The 20,161-nt window shown below is 42.6% G+C and overlaps 1 protein-coding gene across 1 annotated transcript; it reads right to left on the reverse strand.

The window, feature by feature from the left end:
• Window positions 1-12,598: 12,598 nt before the first annotated feature.
• LOC134294787 (uncharacterized) lies at window positions 12,599-18,378 on the reverse strand. The gene is made up of 2 exons (XM_062966512.1): window positions 16,105-18,378; window positions 12,599-12,876 (listed from the first exon to the last, which is right to left on the reverse strand). The coding sequence occupies exons 1-2, from the start codon at window positions 17,644-17,646 to the stop codon at window positions 12,835-12,837; spliced, it is 1,584 nt and encodes a 527-aa protein (XP_062822582.1). The 5' UTR covers window positions 17,647-18,378; the 3' UTR covers window positions 12,599-12,834.
• Window positions 18,379-20,161: the final 1,783 nt, after the last annotated feature.

The raw sequence follows: 20,161 nt of genomic DNA on the forward strand, positions 1-20,161 counted from the left end.
AGGCAGTATCTGATTGGCTCTCGAGTGTCCTGTCAAAGCCTGCTAGGCTCTTTTACTAAAATATCACATGGAATAGTTTTTTCAGAATGTTTTGTGGAGGGTAAATGGAGAGCTCTCCTTATTAAAAAAAAAAACCTTTATAAGAAAATCTGTAATATATAAAAATGTTTAGAAGGAAGAAGCAGAAAATTCTACAAATACCAGGAAGATCCAAAAAATAAAAGGTCTGAGAGTGAATCAAGCCTATACTCTCACTAGAAGCCAAAATGACTAAGCTAAGGCTTAGGTTCTTTGGCACATCATGAGATGACCTGACTCATTGGAAAAGATGATAATGCTTGGTAAAGTGGGAGACAATAGAAAAAGAAGAAGACCATAGCTTAGTACCTGAGTAGAAATTGGGTGAGTGGTTCAGTAGATCTTTTTTGTTCTATTCAACATGTTTTCAACTATCCATTTATTTGTCCTCTGTGCCAAATCACCAAAACCTGCTTAACAACAGCCTGATATCCCTTTAGGTTGTACCAGCCTAGAGCATACAGTAAAACGGAAATCACATAAAGAGTGGAAACTGGTGCATTAGGAGCGATTAGGGGATTGTGACAAAAAGGACTCTTTGACTCAACTACACAACTAGCTCCATAAGAGTCACTGATCTCCTTGCTTCTAAAAAAGGGAAACTGTAGAAAGTCCTCTCATTGGTTAAAATGTAATTTTTTACTAATTTTCTTCTGCAGGAATGCAAAGAGTAAATTTAGCAGTTTTCTTCCCATTTTGCGGAACAGTACAGTTTTGAAAAATTATTTGCTGTTCAAGGCTTATTCTGTACAAAATGTGTGGTTTTTTTGAGGGAGCAGCATATTCTGCATAGAAAACAACATGGGCAGAAATAATATTTCAGTTTAGAAATACTATTTTTCTTTGCAGATTTTTTTTTCTCTTCAGATTTTTAAATTCTGCTCAGAACAAAAATCTGTTATCTGCAAAAAAAAATCCCAATAAATTTTGTATTAGTCTAGAATTCCTCTTGTCAAGCTCTTTCAACACTTGAGAAATAAATATTTGACCATTTCCCAAAGAGTTTTGAGGATTCCTCCCATTCATTCTTCCATAGGACAGTAGCAGATTTGAGGTGTCAGGAAAGGGGAGCAAAGTGTCAGTTACGTCCCACATGCTTACTGATTTTATTTATTTATTTCACTGTCAAAGATAGGGACAGTTGATTATAGATTTTTATGTCTTATGTGTCAACAAGGAGTCCCGGTGGCAAAGTGTGTTAAAGCACTGAGCTGGAGACCGAAAGGTCCCAGGTTCAAACCCCGAGAGCGGAGTGAGTGGCCGCTGTTAGTTCCAGCTCCTGCCAACCTAGCAGTTTGAAGACATGCCAATGTGAGTAGATCAATAGGTACCGCTCCGGCGGGAAGGTAACGGCGCTCCATGCAGTCATGCCGGCCACATAACCTTGGAGGTGTCTACAGACAACACCGGCTCTTTGGCTTAGAAATGGAGATGAGCACCAACCCCCAGAGTCAGACATGACTGGACTTAACATCAGGGGAAACCCTTACCTTTTTTATACCTTCTTGGGAACTGCAGTTCAACATCTGGAGGGTAATAGGCTTAACGTCAGGGGAAACCTCTATCTTTACCTTTTATGTGCCAATATTTAGGGTGTAGTCTTAAGTAGTATGCTCTGCATTTTGGGCAAGAAACCATTAACTGCTGCTCCTTTGCAGCAAAAGGGAACAGCACACCTCAGACTTTAAGAATGCCTAATCAGACTATGAAAGACGATTTGAGAAGCAAGGTAAAATAAAGCAGTAATGCAAGATAAAATTTAAAATGGAAGCTGAAAACATGTTACTGTGGGTGTCTGGAGCTCTAAAAAACATCCTACTTTACTGCAGCAGTTATCGCTTTGACTCAGACTTTTCTCACAACCAAGTCAACTATGTTCCTTCTTTTCTGTTCCCTTTCATCAAATTGCCACTATATGATGTGTTCTGACAAAACAGGTCTACATGTGGGCTTTAAGAGAATCAATTATCTGAAGTTCAAGAGATGGAAGCAAAAAGATGGGAGCCCTCAGAGGTAGCATCTCTTTGCTTCTCCTACTTTTTCCTCCTCCCTCCAGACATTCCAGTGACTCCTTGCCAGCTGTCAAGAACAGTTGAATTGACATCTACTCCAAATATCAGAATACAAAAGGTTCAGGAATCTCTGTAATTTTTTTTCCTTCTGATTGAGTTTTGTACTTCTAAAAGGTATTGGGTTTCCTTCAGGCCACACATAGGAGTTATTTGAACTGTGGCCGGGCTTTGGTGCAGCTGGCTAGTAACCAGCTGCAATAAATCACTACTGACTGAGAGGTCATGAGTTCGAAGCCTGGGTCGGGTTAAGGCCCCGACCATTAAATAGTCTGGCTTGCTGTTTACCTAAGCAGCCCGAAAGACAGTTGCATCTGTCCACTAGGAAATTTAGGTACGCTTTATGCGGGAGGCTAATTTAACTAATTTAAAGCACCATAAAACTGCCAGCAGCACGTGGAAAGGAATGAGGAAGTACAGCACTCGGTGTCACTCGTGGATGATGAAGCAACAACTCCCCCTGTGGCTGGAATTGAGCATACTCTCATGAAGCTGGAAATGTTAAATTGCCTCTGTGTGTGTCTATACTGTATGTTGTTTGTCTGATGGCATTGAATGTTTGCCACATATATATTCATTGTAATCTGACCTGAGTCTCCTTCAGGTGAGAAGGGCTGAATATAAATACTGTAAGTAAATAAATAAACTATGCAAGAGGTAAAGACCTTCTAGACCATGGAGTAAAGCAACGTGCTTTAAATGGCTCATGGATGGACAAGAAATAAATTAAGCAGTATCTAATTGTTGCAGAAGATTTTTTGATGGACTAAGCCTAGTAACCTGGGTTGTCATTCCAGCTCCAGTTCAGGCAAGAAAACCAGCACATAAAGAAATTTCAATAACATTACTATGACTTTTTGTTTTGTTTTCTGACAGTTGCTCTATGAAGAGCTACTGGCTTGAAATTCATTTGGATTGACAATACTTGGATTATTAAATATGTTGCCTTTGTTGGATTTCTGCATATTTCTCCTTTGTGGCGCTGCCCTTTCTGGTGTGTTCTGGAACAAAAAGACAGCTGCAATGCTGAACATCTCAAAACCATACTGAGTCACAGTAGTTCATGCCAAGCTCTAACCATTTCCATCTTTCAGGGGAGATGTCTCTTCCCCCACTCACCCCCCACATAAGAAATGTTGCTAGTCTTCTGAAAACTCTGTTGGCGCTCTTCAAAACTCCTCTGATGTTTGATTTGAAAAGTAACCCACAAATGTGTTTTGAATTTCACCTAGAAGAAACTGCAGTGGCAACCCCATTCTTTTGAATTCTCTTTTTTTTCTTTCGTAGGCCACAGCTATCATTAACATTATAGATTCCAAAATATAATGTTTCAGTCATTATGAGAGTCTTGCTTTATTTCCCCACAAATCACCATTGCTAAAATATAAACCCACCAGTTCTACATTATGCTGTATTGAACTACTGTGTCTGCATTCCATCCTTGACTGTATGGGATTTGTTTAAATGGTGCTCATTTTCTACAAGCTACAACAGCTACAACAGTGCTATGAAAAAGCTACCAACATCATAAGAAACACAGTCAAACTAATAATAATGAGTGTATCTTTTGCAGCAGATCATCAGGCATAGATCTGAAATTACAGAAGTGTAATTTGAATATGCTGATACAAAAAAGCAAGACTTTGTTGTTAATTCAATTTCTGACTCATTAAACCCATTTAGAAAAAAATGTACAAAGACAATTATTAAAAAATCTGCTACAGAAGGCACAATGTAAAGAGCCACAAATAGGCTGCCTAAAATGAATGAATAGAAGAAGTTTGTGTCTTCCAGTTAAGACTCACAGCAAATCGGCTAGATTGGCACTAAGAATTTGAATTCAGATGCCATGCTGTTCTTGTCAAAATAGTTAACAGTGGTCAGAAAGGGATGGAATGAGCACTGAACAGCTACCACCTCTGCATATCTGGCAGGGCTGTAGCCGGGGGGGGGGGGGAGGGTGTAGCCGTTTACTTGTGAATTAAACAAATCCCCATGAGTGTCCACTGAAGTTTATCTGACTTGAGTGTCCACTGAAGTTTATCGATGGAACCTGATTTCTATATTATTTTGCGTTATGGAACTACTCTTCATTATTCACTAAAAAAAGTTTCAACCCCCCCCCCCCCAAATTTTCTGGCCAGTGTATGCTGAGGGCAACAGAAAAAGGGCAAGGGAAAATGGCATTAATACAATGTGGTGAAACTAGCATAGCATGGCAAAGATGAGTAGAGTCTAATGAAGCTGGAAAGATGTTAAAAAAAATGCCTCTGTGTCTGTCTAAAACTGAATGTTGTTTGTTTGTTGGCATTGAATGTTTGCCATATATGTGTTCATTGTAATCCGCCCTGAGTCCCCTTCGGGGTGAGAAGGGCGGAATATAAATACTGTAAATAAATAAATAAATAATGTCTAAAACACTGCTTATTAAACTGTGTGTCCCGACCCCAAATGTGGACACCTTGGCTCAATGTTGGGACCACGAAAAATTTGGCAACAATAAAAGGTTTCTGAATGCCACCCATTTATACAAATGTGTTAGCAATGATGTACAGTGTTTACAGGTACAGTAGAGTCTCACTTATCCAACGTAAATGGGCCGGCAGAATGTTGGATAAGAAGAGGGACTTTTACAGTGATAAGAACCCAATTGAACAGGAAATAAGACTTTCAAACCAGGAACAGGCTTCTTCAAATATTGAAAAATAGTGTATTATAAAAAGTTATGAAAATTTGCCAAAAATCATAGGAGACAGGAAACGTCCTGCAATTTGTTGAGCAAAGAGTGTTGAATGTGATCTCCCAATGTACCAAATTTGATGAGGATAGCTCAAGAAATGAGGGCGGGAGAGCCCTGTAAATGTCCCCCCCAGTTTCCTTTTTTTTTTTTGGCGATTGCGCATGCACGTCCGCCATTTTAGAAACATTTAGAATCATTACGAATTTTCAGAAATATCCGAAATTTTTGGGTGAAAAATTCGGAAATACTTTCTATATCGAAGCGCCGGCACCCCCTACTTTAGAAACAAGAATTGAAACATTTTTTCCATCGATTGGACAAGCCTAGAGAATAGCCCTCAATCAGATCTGGAAGTGGTCTTTCCTTAATTAATACTCCTCCTCTCCATATGCTAATGAGCAGAAGTAGGTCTTCAGTTGATTTTTGAAGGAGAGGAGGGAGGGGGCAAGCCTTATTTCTTTAGGAAGGGAGTTCCTGAGGTGGGGGGCAGCCATGGAAAAGGCCCCATCTCTCGTTCCCACCAGCCGTACTTGAGATGGGGGTGGAACCAAGAACTGGGCCTCCTCCGCTGACTACAGTGCCCGGGCTGGTTTGTAAGAGAAGATGAGATTGGTCAAGTAGCCAGGACCCGAGCCTTTTAGGTCTTTAACTCACTTTGCCACCATTTTACCTTCCATGTAAAACTACAACCATGTCATCAAACTATGGCAGCTAAAGTAGTATCAAATTGTATTAATTCTATTTACCCTGAGATATGAGAAACAGGAAATAACTAAGGCCCCTTCTACACTATCATATAATCCAGACTATCAAAACCGATAATCCAGATTATCTGCTTTGAACTGGATTGTATGAGCCTACATTGCTTATAATCCAGTTCAAAGCAGATAATCTGGATTTTATATGCAGAGTAGAAAGGTCCTTAGAATTGGTTTTACCTTGTCAGATATTCTGCATACCTCCACTACCATTTCTCAAGAGCTCTGATTGTTATAATTTACAGTCTGGCTCCAGCTCAATGTGCCATGCACCTTGCTATAGAAAGTAGAAAGGAAGAGAGAAAATACTAAAGAAATTATGATTTGGGTTGCTTCTAGGTAAAGAAAGGGGACAAATGGAAGGCAGATGTTACTTAAGAGAAAATCAAAAACAGATGACTAGGAAAGAGATAGAGTGGGAGGAAGGAGGAAAAATAAAGGCATTGGACGAAGATAAGACAGACGCGATTTGGCTTTCATAGTGGAGCCAATCCTGAGTACCTGTTTCCTCTGTATAACTTGCATCTGTATTTATCCCAACTGCTAATCTGAAGCATTTTGTGGGAAGTATCTCCTATCTTTAAATGTATTTTCCAGACTTCTGTGCAACTAGTCAGCAACGCTTGAATTGCAGCCTCAGCATTAAGCAATGACTCCAGTACTTAAAATTTTGAACATGCATTATCAGAAAGCAGATCTTTAAAGGTGCAACTGTAAAACTGAAGCTTTTGTTGACTGTAGGAAAGTTAGATTTTGTCTAAAGTTAGGGGCCTTTGATTATGAGTGATGAGTTTAATTTCTGAGAAGTTTTTGAGGGCCACATAGCAGTAGTGGCCAAAAGAGTAAACCAAAAGCCCTGGTAATTCCCAAATTAGACAACCTGCCAAATTTCGGGATGAGTGCAGATTTTTAAAAAGGCATCATTCATAATGCCAAGTTTAATGTAAGCCACCTTGAGTCACCTCTGGGGTCAAAAAAGGCGGGTTAAAAATGAAGTACAGTAGAATCTTGCTTATCCAACATAAATGGGCCGGCAGAATGTTGGATAAGCGAATATGTTGGATAATAAGGAGGGATTAAGGAAAAGCCTATTAAGCATCAAATTAGGTAATGATTATACAAATTAAGCACCAAAACATCATGTTATACAACAAATTTGACAGAAAAAGTAGTTCAATATGCAGTAATGCTATGTAGCAATTACTGTATTTACGAATTTAGCTCTAAAATATCATGATGTATTGAAAACATTGACTACAAAAATGCGTTGGATAATCCAGGACGTTGGATAAGCGAGTGTTGGATAAGTGAGACTCTACTGTAAATAAATAAACAATGTAATAGATATAGCTACTAGTGAAGCTGATAGTCCCAAATAAAAAATAAAACAACTCTAGTGGTGTGAAATTAACTGCTGTTCTCCCCATGGCAAGTAGATGTTGCTTTCTCTTACAAAGAGTAAATAATTATTTGCACTGTAAAAGCTAAAAGTCTACCATAGGACACTTTGTCACTCAGATGACAACCAAAATGACAGATTCTACTAGCAAGCATATGTTTACATCCAGAATTTGGGACAGCTTTCATTTGGGGACACAGTTAATTGTGCTGTCTAAGGAATCCTGGACATTGTTGTCCAACTCCCTGTTTTCCAATCTATGGACCCATCTTCAAACATTTCTCCTGGAATAATTCATAATACTAATTAGTTTAATATATATGTATATAGAGAGAGTGGGGGAAGAGAAAAATATATTCTTTGTGGTTCAGTAACTATTTTATCTACATAAACATCTTCAGGTTGGAGAGAGAGACAGAAATCACTAAAATGACTAAGAAATTTATGGTTCACTTTATTCATCAAAGTTTACCTGCTTCATATTAAACGAAGACAAATTAAGTAGGCTACAAAGGTACTCACAAAACATCTGCTCACAAAATCAGGAGTAATGATAAACAAACTTGAGTTCCCTTTGTGGTTGATTTTTCATCCAGATGCATTTAATTATAAAAGAGCTATCAAAGAAGGCTCCCCATTAGCAGTTAATTCAGAATGACTTCAGAGAAAAATCCCAAAGCTTCCAATGATATCTCTCCAACAGCTTTCAGTTCTCTGCAAGCAGATGAGAAAAATTGCATCACACTAGTTAGAGCCACTGGGCCTTCACTGTCATGTAGGAATGGGTGCAAAGTTTGCTTTTCCAATATACATTTTCAAAATATTGCCATGTTTCATATTCAATATTTAGAGATTTAAGAATAATACAATCAAAAGATAGTAGAACTCAAAACTGGCTCATCTAGAACTAAGGCTTTGAATGGTTTATAGTCAGCCCTCCATGTTCAGTGGGGTTAGGGTCCCAGCAACCTTGTGTTCACAAGGTTCACAAGGTTGCTGGGACCCTAATCCCACTGAATGTGGAGGGCTGACTATAAACCATTCAAACCATGGAAACATGGAAAAACCACAAATTAAAAAACACTATTTTAAAAACACCTGAAACCACAACTCTCTAGGAATATAGGTCCTCTGTTGCAAATCTATGGACAACCTCAACCAGACATTGATCATAAAGTTGTACTGGAGGATCAAGAGATTTCTAGAGAGGTATCTTCTCTAGTAATCTCCAGGTCCTCCAGCACAACTGTATAGTCAACGTTCTGCAGAATTTGTCCATAGTCATACTAGAGGACCTAGAGATTCCTAGAGAGGCCATATTAATCAAATCCAGAAATGATCAGATCTGCAAATGGAAACCCACAGACTGTATTTCTGACATTTTCAGTTTGGATCCCTACATAATGAACAACTATAATGGTATCAATTTAAGGATGACCCTTTTTTTTTCTTGAAAGACCCCTAGTTTTTACCCCTTATTGGGCAGGCAGATAGGGATGAAAAAAAGCATTTCAAAACATTCTTAAACATTGAGATACTTTGATGAGGGGAATCCTATAAGGGTGAGAAACTTCTTAGTTCAAGGTTTTTCTTCATGAAGAATGCACGTGTGAGGGATTTGGTAAAAAAAAGTAGAATTTTCTGCACAGAAAACAATTTTTTCTTGATTTAAAGGTCTGTCTCAGAGATGTGGGTCTCCAGAGAATGGGACCAGGTCTAGCAGTTTTAAGTTACAGGAGTAAACATTAGAAGCTTGGCAGTTTGGGAATTGATCCAATTTTCTAGAGAAGCATTGAGGCTTCCTTCTCAGATGTCTTCAAAATAAGGCTGGACAGTTACCTGCAGAGCAGCAGCAGAGGTGACTATCAAAGTCATGCTACCCACCCACTTCTTCCTTGCAAATAACCTTATTCCTCCCCATCACTGATTCAAATGGACATTAGAAATATTGATGCATTGAGTTCAATTGACTACTTCAATTACACTGGCCAACACACATTTTGGTGCCCTGTTTCTAGGTATATTTTACCTGCTGATTCAAAAAATGGCACCAGTGTTCCCCGATCAGCTCTAGTTTTTCAACATATGCCATCTACCAGTCTTCATCTGCTCATCCATAGAAAATCATGCTAAAATTAGAGCTCATGCAGTCTATATCTAATGCAATTTTCTGGATCAGCACCACAAGTAATGCCAGGAACAGGCCTAAAAACTGAAACACCAAGAATTATTTTTAGATTAGCTGTTTTATGCTTTTTCTTCTCATTGGGCTGGATCCATAGATGATAACAAGACACTACTTTAAATATGAATCCTCACATTTCCTTTCTTTCACTGGGTTCAATATGTCTAAATTATTATACTGGGAGCAGAATGAGTGCCCGCTGTTAGACCCAGCTCCTGGCAACCTATCTGTTCGAAAACATGTCAATGTAAGTAGATCAATAGGTACCGCTCCGGCGGGAAGGTAACAGCGCTCCATACAGTCATGCTGGCCACATGACCTTGGAGGTGTCTACGGACAATGCCGGCTCTTCGGCTTAGAAATGGAGATGAGCACCAACCCCCAGAGTCGGTCACGACTGGACTTAACGTCAGGGGAAAACATTTACCTTACTACTTTTCATTAAGTGGTAGGATAACTTTTAACTATGGTTGATAGTCACACTGACATGAATAAGAGAGTGAAACACCACAATTAGGAATACGTTTCCTTTAGAAATGACCTGAATGTTTTCAGTGTCCTCCACCTGAGAGTAAGGAAAAAGTTGATCATGAGCATGTCAGAAATAGCCCATGATGCAACACAAGACATTATTGCTGCTATCTCTTCTCTCATCAGTCAGACCCTGGATCTCTCCTATTGGTCAGTCCTGGGGGATTTAGCTCTGTTTCATTGAATGAGGAAAGCGTAGAGCTTGGGAACCTTATTTTTTGGACTGAAATTCTCAGAAATTTTTCCAGCCAGCTATGCTAGTTGGAGGAATGCTAGGAGTTCCAGTCCAAAAAGGAAAAAAAGGATTATGTTTCTAAGACCTGGGAGAGCTTGTGATGCTTTTGTGAAATACAGTGTCTTCACCCACATATAGTTTATATAGGAGCATAAGTGAATCTTACTGCATTCCTTGGTCAACAGATATTGCTCCATGATTAAATTTTAAGACTTATCAACACCACAGGATTCTCAAAGACAACAGCTCAGATTTCTCTGTCTCTTCCAGACTTACAGAACTGCAGCCTTGTCATTTCCCTTCCTGTTTATGTAACCTCTGCTTGTGTGGTTCCTTTGGGGCTTAATTGGACTAAAAGTTTGCAAAGATATAACGTGAAGAAAATTTCTTTACTTGGAACCACAGTTACACAAAACAACACAGCAATTGCCCTCATCAAGCTAAATGCATAAACCATCTGTTTGAGGAAGAACAATGCAACCATTACCCTTCTTGTGTGCCCCCCCCCTCAAAAAAACAAAGAGATGACTCTTGCTTGCAAAGTTTATAGGCAGCTAGTCTACATATTCATCTAAGCTACCAAAGTACTGGACATCCCAGAAAAGCCTCCGTTCCAGAGGAATGCGGCAACTGCAGGACAGCACTAAGCATAGCAAGTTTAACAATGATACAGCTATGACAAATGCCACAGATAAAAATTTTGGTTCCTTGTCCTGTTAAGCCAACAATGTATAAACAGTATTATCAGCTCAGCTTATCTTCTAGAGTACAAGGTGATAAGATCTCATTATTATGACTACCTATCTGGAAGAGCTATACTATAATGCCCAGGATCCCAAGGCAGCATGGTCAGTAGATTCTGAGAGCTGCAAGTCATCTCTTTTCTGCAGAGCAAAGAGTGCATTAAGAATAACTCTTTCTTGTCCATCACTTAAGCTTTCCTGGATCATTTTATCTCCTAGTGAGAAACATACATGAATGTGAATAGCTATTTCATTTTTGCCAGGCCTTAAAATGATCATGACTGGTGTCCTGGACAAATTTTATAAAATTGCAAACTAGACTTACATTCTTATAAATGTGGGGATCCATGTTTATCGTTATTAATGACCAAATACAGTCCTAGTTGAGCCAGACAGAACCACAACAAAAAGTATTTCTGAGACATTGCAGTTTAGGCTGCTGAGGAATGTCAGTCACAGCACTCTCCTGATCCTTGAAGGGTCTCTCTGACTATTTCAGTGTGATCTGTGACTACGAGAGTGGTGTAGTTGTCATTCCCCAGCTCCCTGCATCTTGGAAACCATTCAGTTGGGGTACTATGTGGTTCAGAAGGCAGTTTTCTTAGACAGGGCATTATCACATATAGCTACGACATTGGAACTCCATCATCAGATATGATCACATAAAGCTCTGAAATGTGCCTGGTGTTGCAATCTCACCTTGGGCTTGAGCTTGAACATACCAGTTTTGCCACTCTTCTTATCACACCATTCAGTCTCTTGGGGAATGTACAGATTGGAAGGAGACAGGTCCCAATAGGTAAAGATAAAGGTTTCCCCTGTTATTTTATAGTGAAGCCACAGAAGTTTTTAAAAAGGTTGTTCATAGAATCTCAAATTCATTTAACTATGAAGGTGATTGGGACAGTAATGCGATAAACTTTAAAGCCAAGATGGTTATAGTTTAGTTTGAAGAGAAGGCAAAATTGGCAGTGCAATCTGTATCACAAAACAGGCGTTGACTCCAATAATGTAGAAATCTTAGCAACATCTACTTCCCATGGAGTTTCAAACATTTGACTTTATATTTAGGTTTGGAGGAAGAATAATCAATCTAAGTAAAGGTTTTTTCTGGAATTGACTAAGGAAGTTAAAGAAACTAGAAGTGATCTTTATGACTGGGTTGTAGTTGCAATCCCTACATGCTCATAACATCAGGGGTCATGAAAGCCCCCCAATTCCCACTTACCCTTCAGCAGCCTCTCCAATGGAATTTTGTTCCCCTGTCAATCAGGAAGCAGCTAGCTAATGGTCTCATCTGCACATTTGTGCACATACTACCCAGTGTAAGGGGAAATAGAGACCTTCTTTTGCCTGTTGAACCAGAGATCACTCAGGAGAGGGGATGAAAACAGCAGCTTCTTGAACAACACAAGAACAGATCCCCATTGGCCACAATGGCTGCTATCTGGTAAAAGAGAATTTGAGGAGCAGGAATCAAGCAGGAGAACAGTACGTACCTACACAACTAAAGGCCCTTCCACACAGCCAGAATATCAAGGCAGAAAGTCGCACAATATCTACACTAGAGTCTCACTTATCCAACATTCACTTATCCAACATTCTGGATTATCCAACGCATTTTTGTAGTCAATGTTTTCAATGCATCGTGATATTTTGGTGCTAAATTCATAAATACAGTAATTACTATATAGCATTACTGCGTATTGAACTACATTTTTTGTCAAATTTGTTGTCTAACATGATGTTTTGGTGCTTCATTTGTAAAATCATAATCTAACTTGATGTTTAATAGGTTCTTCCTTAATCCCTCTGTCAGCTCACCACAGCCGCTCCTGAATGAACACACAAGACTCTCTGTGATATCACCAGAAACTTTTACTGTAGGAAACATGAACATCAGAAAAGCCAAGAATGGGATACTACGGCCAACCCTCCTTTATATACCCTCCCCCTCATTTGAACAGTCTCTTCCCGCTCAGTAAAACCCCGCGCAAATTCCCCGCCAAGTCCAGCAGCCGTTTCTTCTCCAAGTCCTGAGCCGCAGGTGTCTTATCAATGTCAGTGACCCTGAAACTCAGAGCCACATCCAGGCTCTAGTAGCAGGGTTCTGACATGGCGTCCTCCTCCCCTTCGTCCTGGAAGGAAAAGATTAAACACAACTATTGTTCTCCGCCGTCCAGAGTTCCTTTATACTTTTTTAACAGGCTGCAATGGAATACCGGGTGTACCTTTCCTAGGTCCTTGGGTAGCCTCAGCTCATAGGTCACTTCGTTTATTCTTTTTGCTACCCTGAATGGTCCTATATAGCGTGGAGCCAATTTCTTGGATGGGAATCCCAATTTTAGGTTTTTGGTGCTCAGCCAAACCAGATCTCCTTCGCCCAATTTGTCCCCCTCTCGGCGCCTACGATCCGCAAAGAGCTTGTACTTCTTTTGTGTTTCCCGCAATGCCTCTACCACGGTTTGCCACCCTTGCTTGATTTTGGCCGGCCATTCCTCGTCGGTCTGGCCCTCCCCTTCCTTCCACTCGGGTAGCCTGGGGAAAGGTGCCACCTCCTGTCCGTATACTATTTCGAATGGGGCACGACCTGTGGCCGAATGTACGGCCCCGTTAAAAGCCATCTCAGCAAACGGAAGAAGGTCCGCCCAATCATCCTGTCTATAATTGGTGTACATCCTTAAGAATTGGCACAGTGTCTGTTGGGTACGTTCGACCCCCCCGTTGGTCGCGGGATGAAAGGCCGAGCTCAGGTTCCTTTCTGCTCCTAACAGCTGTAAGAATTTTCCCCAAAATTTTGCAGTAAATTGGACTCCCCGGTCGCTAATTATTTTGTCGGGACACCCATGTAGGCGATATACATGCTTCACATACAAATCAGCAAGTTTTTCAGCTGAAGGGAGTTTTGGCAGGGCCACAAAGTGTGCCTGTTTTGAGAATAGGTCCAATATTGTCCAAATGTATCTGTGGCCTCTGCTGGGGGGTAGTTCGCCTACAAAATCCATGGCTACGCATTCCCATGGCCTCATGGGCTCCACCACCTTCTGCAATAGCCCCTGGGGCTTCCCCGGTGGTGTTTTTCCCTCTGCACATAATTCACACTGCGTGACGTACCCCCTGGCGTCTTTCCTCATTCCGGGCCACCAGCATTGTTTGGCCAACAGTTTAATAGTCCTGGTGGGGCCTAGATGACCCGCACCTTTGTTATCATGGTACTTCCTTAACATTTCTCGTCTTAAACATTCAGGGATATACAATTTCTTATTTACAAACACCAAATCCCCACACAATTCTCCCTTTTCTTTGTTAGTTTGTAACCATTTGTCCATTCCATACGCTCGTTTCAACTCTTCCTCCCATATTTCTCCTCCCCCCGTGGAAATGGCAGTACGTTTGTTTTCTTTGGCCGCTTGTGCTCGAGTTAGTACTGCCAGGCCCCACTGCTTATCTAGGAATAGGCTCCCTTCAGATTCCTGAATTCCTCCCCCGTGCTGAGGCATCCGAGAGAGAGCGTCAGCGAGTATGTTATGTTTCCCCTGGAAGAATCTGAGTCTGAAATCAAAACGGCTGAAATATTGGGCCCATCTAATTTGCTTCGCTGATAGTTTACGAGGGGATCTTAGATACTGTAGATTTCTATGATCAGTCCACACCTCAAACGGTGTTCCACTTCCTTCCAGAAAGTGTCTCCAGCACTCTAGTGCTTTTAGAATAGCTAAGGCTTCTCTCTCCCAAATTGGCCAGTTTTTTTCTGTATCGCTAAACTTTTTTGACAGATAGCCACATGGCTTCAGGTTCCCCCCCTCGTCTTTCTGTAGCAGAACTGCCCCATATGCCCGGTCTGACGCATCGCAATGTAATACAAAGGCTTTAGACATATCAGGGTGCTGTAGGACAGGCTCCTCAGTAAAACGCTTTTTAAGGGCTTCGAAAGCTTCCTGGCATTCTATTGTCCATGTCAGTTTGGCCCCTGGGGCCTTCACTTTGGCTGTTTCTCCCCTGCCTTTAGTCTTTAACAAATCCGTTAATGGCAAAGTGAGGCGCGCAAAGTCCTTGATAAATGTTCTATAGAAGTTTGCGAACCCTAGGAAGGATTGCAGCTGCTTCCGTGTTTTGGGGGCTTCCCACCCCCTCACGTCTTCTACCTTCGCAGGGTCCATCGCCACTCCCTGGGAGGAAATCCTATACCCCAGAAAGTCTATCTGGTCTTTATTGAACTCGCACTTGGCAAGCTTCGCATACAGTTTTGCTTCTCTCAACTTTTGCAGGACTTCCCTGACTAGTTCTATGTGTTGCTCCTTAGTCCGAGATATTATCAATATGTCATCTAAAAAAACAAAGACCCCCTTGTACAACAATGGATGCAACACTTCGTTGATTAATTGCATGAACGCGGCACCTCCGCCGCACAAACCGAAGGGGAGCACACGATAATTGAATAATCCGAATGCACAGGAGAAGGCCGTCTTCCACCTGTCCTCTGGTTTGATCTGCAATTTATGGTAGGCCTCAATTAAGTCCAATTTAGTGAATATCTGTCCCTCCGATAACTGGGCGATCAAGTCCTTCACTAAGGGTAGGGGGTATTTATTTACAGAACTGATTGCATTCAGGCCCCTGTAGTCAATGCAGAGCCTCAGCGTTTGGTCCTTTTTCCGCCTGAACAACACAGGCGCCCCTAGAGGGGAATTTGAAGGCTCTATGAAACCCCTCGCTAGGTTTTTATCAATGTATTTTCTCAGTTCCTCCTTTTCCCTAGCCGACATTGGGTATATTTTTGCCTTGGGAAGCTCTGCTCCTGGGACTAGCTCTATCTTCACTTCAACTCTCCGCTTCGGTGGGAAACTGTCTGCTTCCTTCTCATCAAATACGTCCACAAAATCCCGATACTCTGGGGGTAATTTATCTGCCAGTTCTGCTATCCTGATAGAGTCTTCCTCCCCCCTTTTCCCCGGCTCTCTCTCCACTTCCTGGCTCCCTTCTTCTAAATCTATCCTGAAGATCATGCTCTTATCCTCCCAGTTGATTTGCGGGTTGGCCTGCCCCAGCCATGGCATGCCTAGTATAACATTATAGCTGGCTATTTGTGATATCACAAATGACACCTTTCCTTCCCAACTCCCTATCTTACACTTTACATCTTCGGCACTGTACTTAGCTAACGATCCCGATGCTGTGGATCCGTCCAACTGCGAAAAAGCTATTGGGGATTCTAGGTTCGTTCTTTCGCATCCCAATCCCTCGGCTAATTCAGGGGAGATGATGTTCCTGGAACATCCACAATCCACAAATGCTTTGCAGGTTGCGTGTTTGCTGCCACTTTCAAGCTGAATGGGGACCACTATCATGGCTTTGTCCTGACTTACCAACCCCCCCGAGTGGTGCCTCATCGGTGGTTCTTCCTCGGCGCGTTTCCCTGCCACGGCTCTTGGTTTGGGCTGGCCTCCGCCTTCCCCTTTTCTCTGCCAGCACTCGGCAGCCCTGTGGCCCAACCGGCCGCACACGAAGCAGCCCCTCCTGCTGGTGCTCACGTTCCCTGCCGGCTCCGTTCTCCTCCCGGCTGGGGTTGATCCCTCCTTCCGGCTCCCCTCTTTCATCTGCGGCCGCTGCTGTAGCCCTCCTCGGTGCCTCCTCGCCTGGGCCAGCGATGTCTCGATGCGCCCCGCCAGCTGAATCCATCCGCGCAGTGTGTCAGGCTCATCACGATGCACCGCCCAGGAGAGGATCTCCCGCCTGAGACCCTCTTTGAAGAGTTCTATCTTTGTTACTGCAGACCATTCCGGCACCTTTTCAGCGAGGCATTGGAACTCCTCCGCATACTCAGATACCGACCTCTGCCCCTGGGAGACGGTCTTCAACTTCTCCCTCGCCCGGATCTGCTCCAGTGGATCTCGGAAACGGGTCTCCAGGGCCCCCATAAAGCGTCGGAGTGACCCCAGACATGGGTCGCGCCGCGCGTGCAGCTGAACGTACCAGCTGGCCGCTCCCCTCTTCAACACTGCGCCAATGGCCCGTACCCGGCTGGATTCCGTTCTAAAAGTGTGAGCATTGTCCTCCATATAGCCCCTCACCGTGGTCAGGAAAAAATCCAGTTCAGAGGACTCTCCCCCAAACTCGATCCTTAGTTCCTCTCGTCTCGGTAGGGGTCCCTGTGGTGGCAATCCCCAATTCTCCGCCCGTCGCAAGCCCCCTTGCGGACCAGTGGGCCCCGCTGCTGCTTCTCTTGGCCCTGTGCCACGCCCGGCATTCGCCAGGGGCACCAGGGTCTCAGTTGGGAGCGTAGCCGGGATTCTCGGAGGCTTTTCCCCTTCGTCGTCACTCTCCTCCACCCGCGTCAGGCTTGTTTGGATCTTGGGCCGGGCACCGGGCTCCTTTCGCATTTCCCTTCCCTTCGGTGCTGGGAGGTCTGCAAAGCCCTGGCTGCTTCCCACGCTCACGTCCCACATTGAGCCAGCCCGAAGTTCCCTTCCTCTCTCTGGCTCCGCCAAAAACGCCAGGCGCTCCATCGCCCTCGACATCACTGCCAGGGTGGTCTCCATCGCCGACATCCTCTCCTCCAGAAACACCATCCTTTGTGGGCCTGGGGAAGGTGAACCTTCCTCTCCTCCGGTGCTGTCTCCCCGCACCACTCCACGCCTCTGGGTTACCCCATTTGGCTGGGCATAAGCGGTGGATGACGCCAGGGCCGCCAGCTGGTGGAACTCAGCGTCCGGCTCGGGAGTGGCCCTTTCCGACCTTCCTCCTCCTGCGCCCAAGAGCTCTTCATCCTCCACTTGCATGTTACACCTCACCGCTACAGCGGGATGGTGTCCGTATTCTTGGCTTAGTGTCAGCTCACCACAGCCGCTCCTGAATGAACACACAAGACTCTCTGTGATATCACCAGAAACTTTTACTGTAGGAAACATGAATATCAGAAAAGCCAAGAATGGGATACTACGGCCAACCCTCCTTTATATACCCTCCCCCTCATTTGAACAGTCTCTTCCCGCTCAGTAAAACCCCGCGCAAATTCCCCGCCAAGTCCAGCAGCCGTTTCTTCTCCAAGTCCTGAGCCGCAGGTGTCTTATCAATGTCAGTGACCCTGAAACTCAGAGCCACATCCAGGCTCTAGTAGCAGGGTTCTGACACCCTCCTTATTATCCAACATATTCGCTTATCCAACATTCTGCCAGCCCGTTTATGTTTGATAAGTGAGACTCTACTGTATTTTGAATTGGGTTATCTGAGTCCACACTGCCATATATTCCACTTCAAAGCAGAAAATGTGGGATTTTATTCAGTTGTGTGGAAGGGCCTACTGTTCTTATGTATTCATAGCTGCTTTAGTGAATGCCTGCCTGCCTGCCTGCCTGCCTTTTCTATCCCATTCTCCACCTGAAGACATTTTTTGACTGTAGATATTATGGTATCAATTTAAAAACTCAAAAAGAAATGAGACAAAGAAGGGAAAAGAAGGCAAGAAATCCAACCATGAGTTTTCCTCACATTACAATGTTCATTTAATGCATATGAAATGGTAAAATGCTTCATCTTCCCAACCTGATCTAAAGAAATATGCTACCTGATTTTTTTCCTTTCCTACCTTTAATTTTTGGCACTTTTCCATCTCAGCAGCAGCATCTCCCAGCAGTCACTGGCTGCCATTTTCCTCCTTCTATAATAATCTTCCCTAAATCATTCAGAATGTTAATTCTAAGTCAAGGAAGATAACACAGCTGCCAACGAAATTTCACCACAAACACCAGCAAAGATAAAATAGAGAAACTAGAGAAATTGCTGTCAATTCTCCCTCATTGCAACTAGCCCAGATAATCCACATTATCTGCTTTGAACTGGATTATATGAGTATACACTGCCATATAATCCAGTTTAAAGCAGATAATTGGCTTTATCAGGGGTCGGGCTGTGGCGCAGCTGTCTAGTAACCAGCTGCTATAAATCACTACTGACCGAGAGGTCATAATTTCGAAGCCCGGGTCGGGTTAAGCCTCCGACCATTAATAGCCCTGGCTTGCTGTTGACCTATGCAGCCCCAAAAGACAGTTGCATGTGTCAATTAGGGAAATTTAGGGACGCTTTATGTGGGAGGCTAATTTACAACACCATAAAACTGCCAGCAAAACACGAGGAAAGGAATGAGGAAGTACAGCCACTACTGGATGGTGAAGCAACAGCTCCCCCTGTGGCCGGAATAGTGAAGCTGGAAAAATGTTAAAAATGCCTCTGAGTCTGTCTAATGTATGTTGTTTGTCTGTTGGCATTGAATGTTTGCCATATATGTGTTCATTGTAATCCGCCCTGAGTCTCCTTCGGGGTGAGAAGGGCGGAATATAAATACTGTAAATAAATAAATAAATAAATAAATAAATAAAATATGGCAATGTAGGAAAGGCCTAAAAGTCCCCATGCTACACAAGCCAAAGATATTTTGTTGCCTTTAGAGGACCAAGAAATGGCACTCCCATGGCTGACCACAATTGAGGTACATAGTATCCAAAGTCCATTAAAATTGGGTGGGTAGGTTGTTACAAAATTTAAAAAATGTTCTTCAGTACTTTAACAACTAACCAGTTTAATTTGGCATAAGATTTTTTGTGGCCTGCAGCCCACTTCATTAGCTGGAACTATGTATTTTGGCATATGAAGCATAATGTTCCTCAAATGTTCCTCTTCTTACCCATGGCTGTAAAAATATAATAACAACAAAGCATTGGGTGTCTTTACATAATTTCCCAAATCCTTCTGTATGACTTTTGTGCCTCACTCCACTGCTTCCATGTTCATAAGCAATATAGTGATGAATCCCAGATGCTAGTATTGTTCAGCAAAGGAGGATCTCCTGCCCTTGTTGTTAGATTTCTGTTGGCATCCCAGGCGAGCTCTTGGTTTGAACCCACTGAACACTTTTTATGTTCTTATATTTTTATTTCAGATAATAATATAATATAATAGAAAACCAAGGTAAGAAAAAATACACAGCCCAACAAAAACAATTCTTGGTATCTTAGTTTTTCGGCTTATTCCTGGGGTTACTCGTGGCACTGACTCAGACAATTGCATTAGCTCTAGCTCATTGGCTATTATTTTCTCTGGAGGAGCAGAAGGAGACTGGTATATAGCAGTTCTATCTCAAAAACTAGACCTGATAGAGAAAACTGGTGCCATTTTTGGAATTAGCATATCAAATATACCCAGAAACATTTGAGGCATCAAAATGTGTGTGGGCCAGTGATATAGAACTCTCTTATCTTGGTATTTTGGGAAACCCAGGTACTATTATATCAATCTGAATTTATATATATATATATTAGGCTTGAGCGATCCATGAAAAAATTGATTCTAAACTCGTCTCAAAAGTAGGGGGCACCAGCGTTTCGTTTCTGATGTCATTTCCGAATTTTGCCCCCCAAAAAATTCGAA

Source organism: Anolis carolinensis, chromosome 1, assembly GCF_035594765.1.
Source record: "Anolis carolinensis isolate JA03-04 chromosome 1, rAnoCar3.1.pri, whole genome shotgun sequence".
Classification (NCBI taxonomy): Eukaryota; Metazoa; Chordata; class Lepidosauria; order Squamata; family Dactyloidae; genus Anolis; species Anolis carolinensis.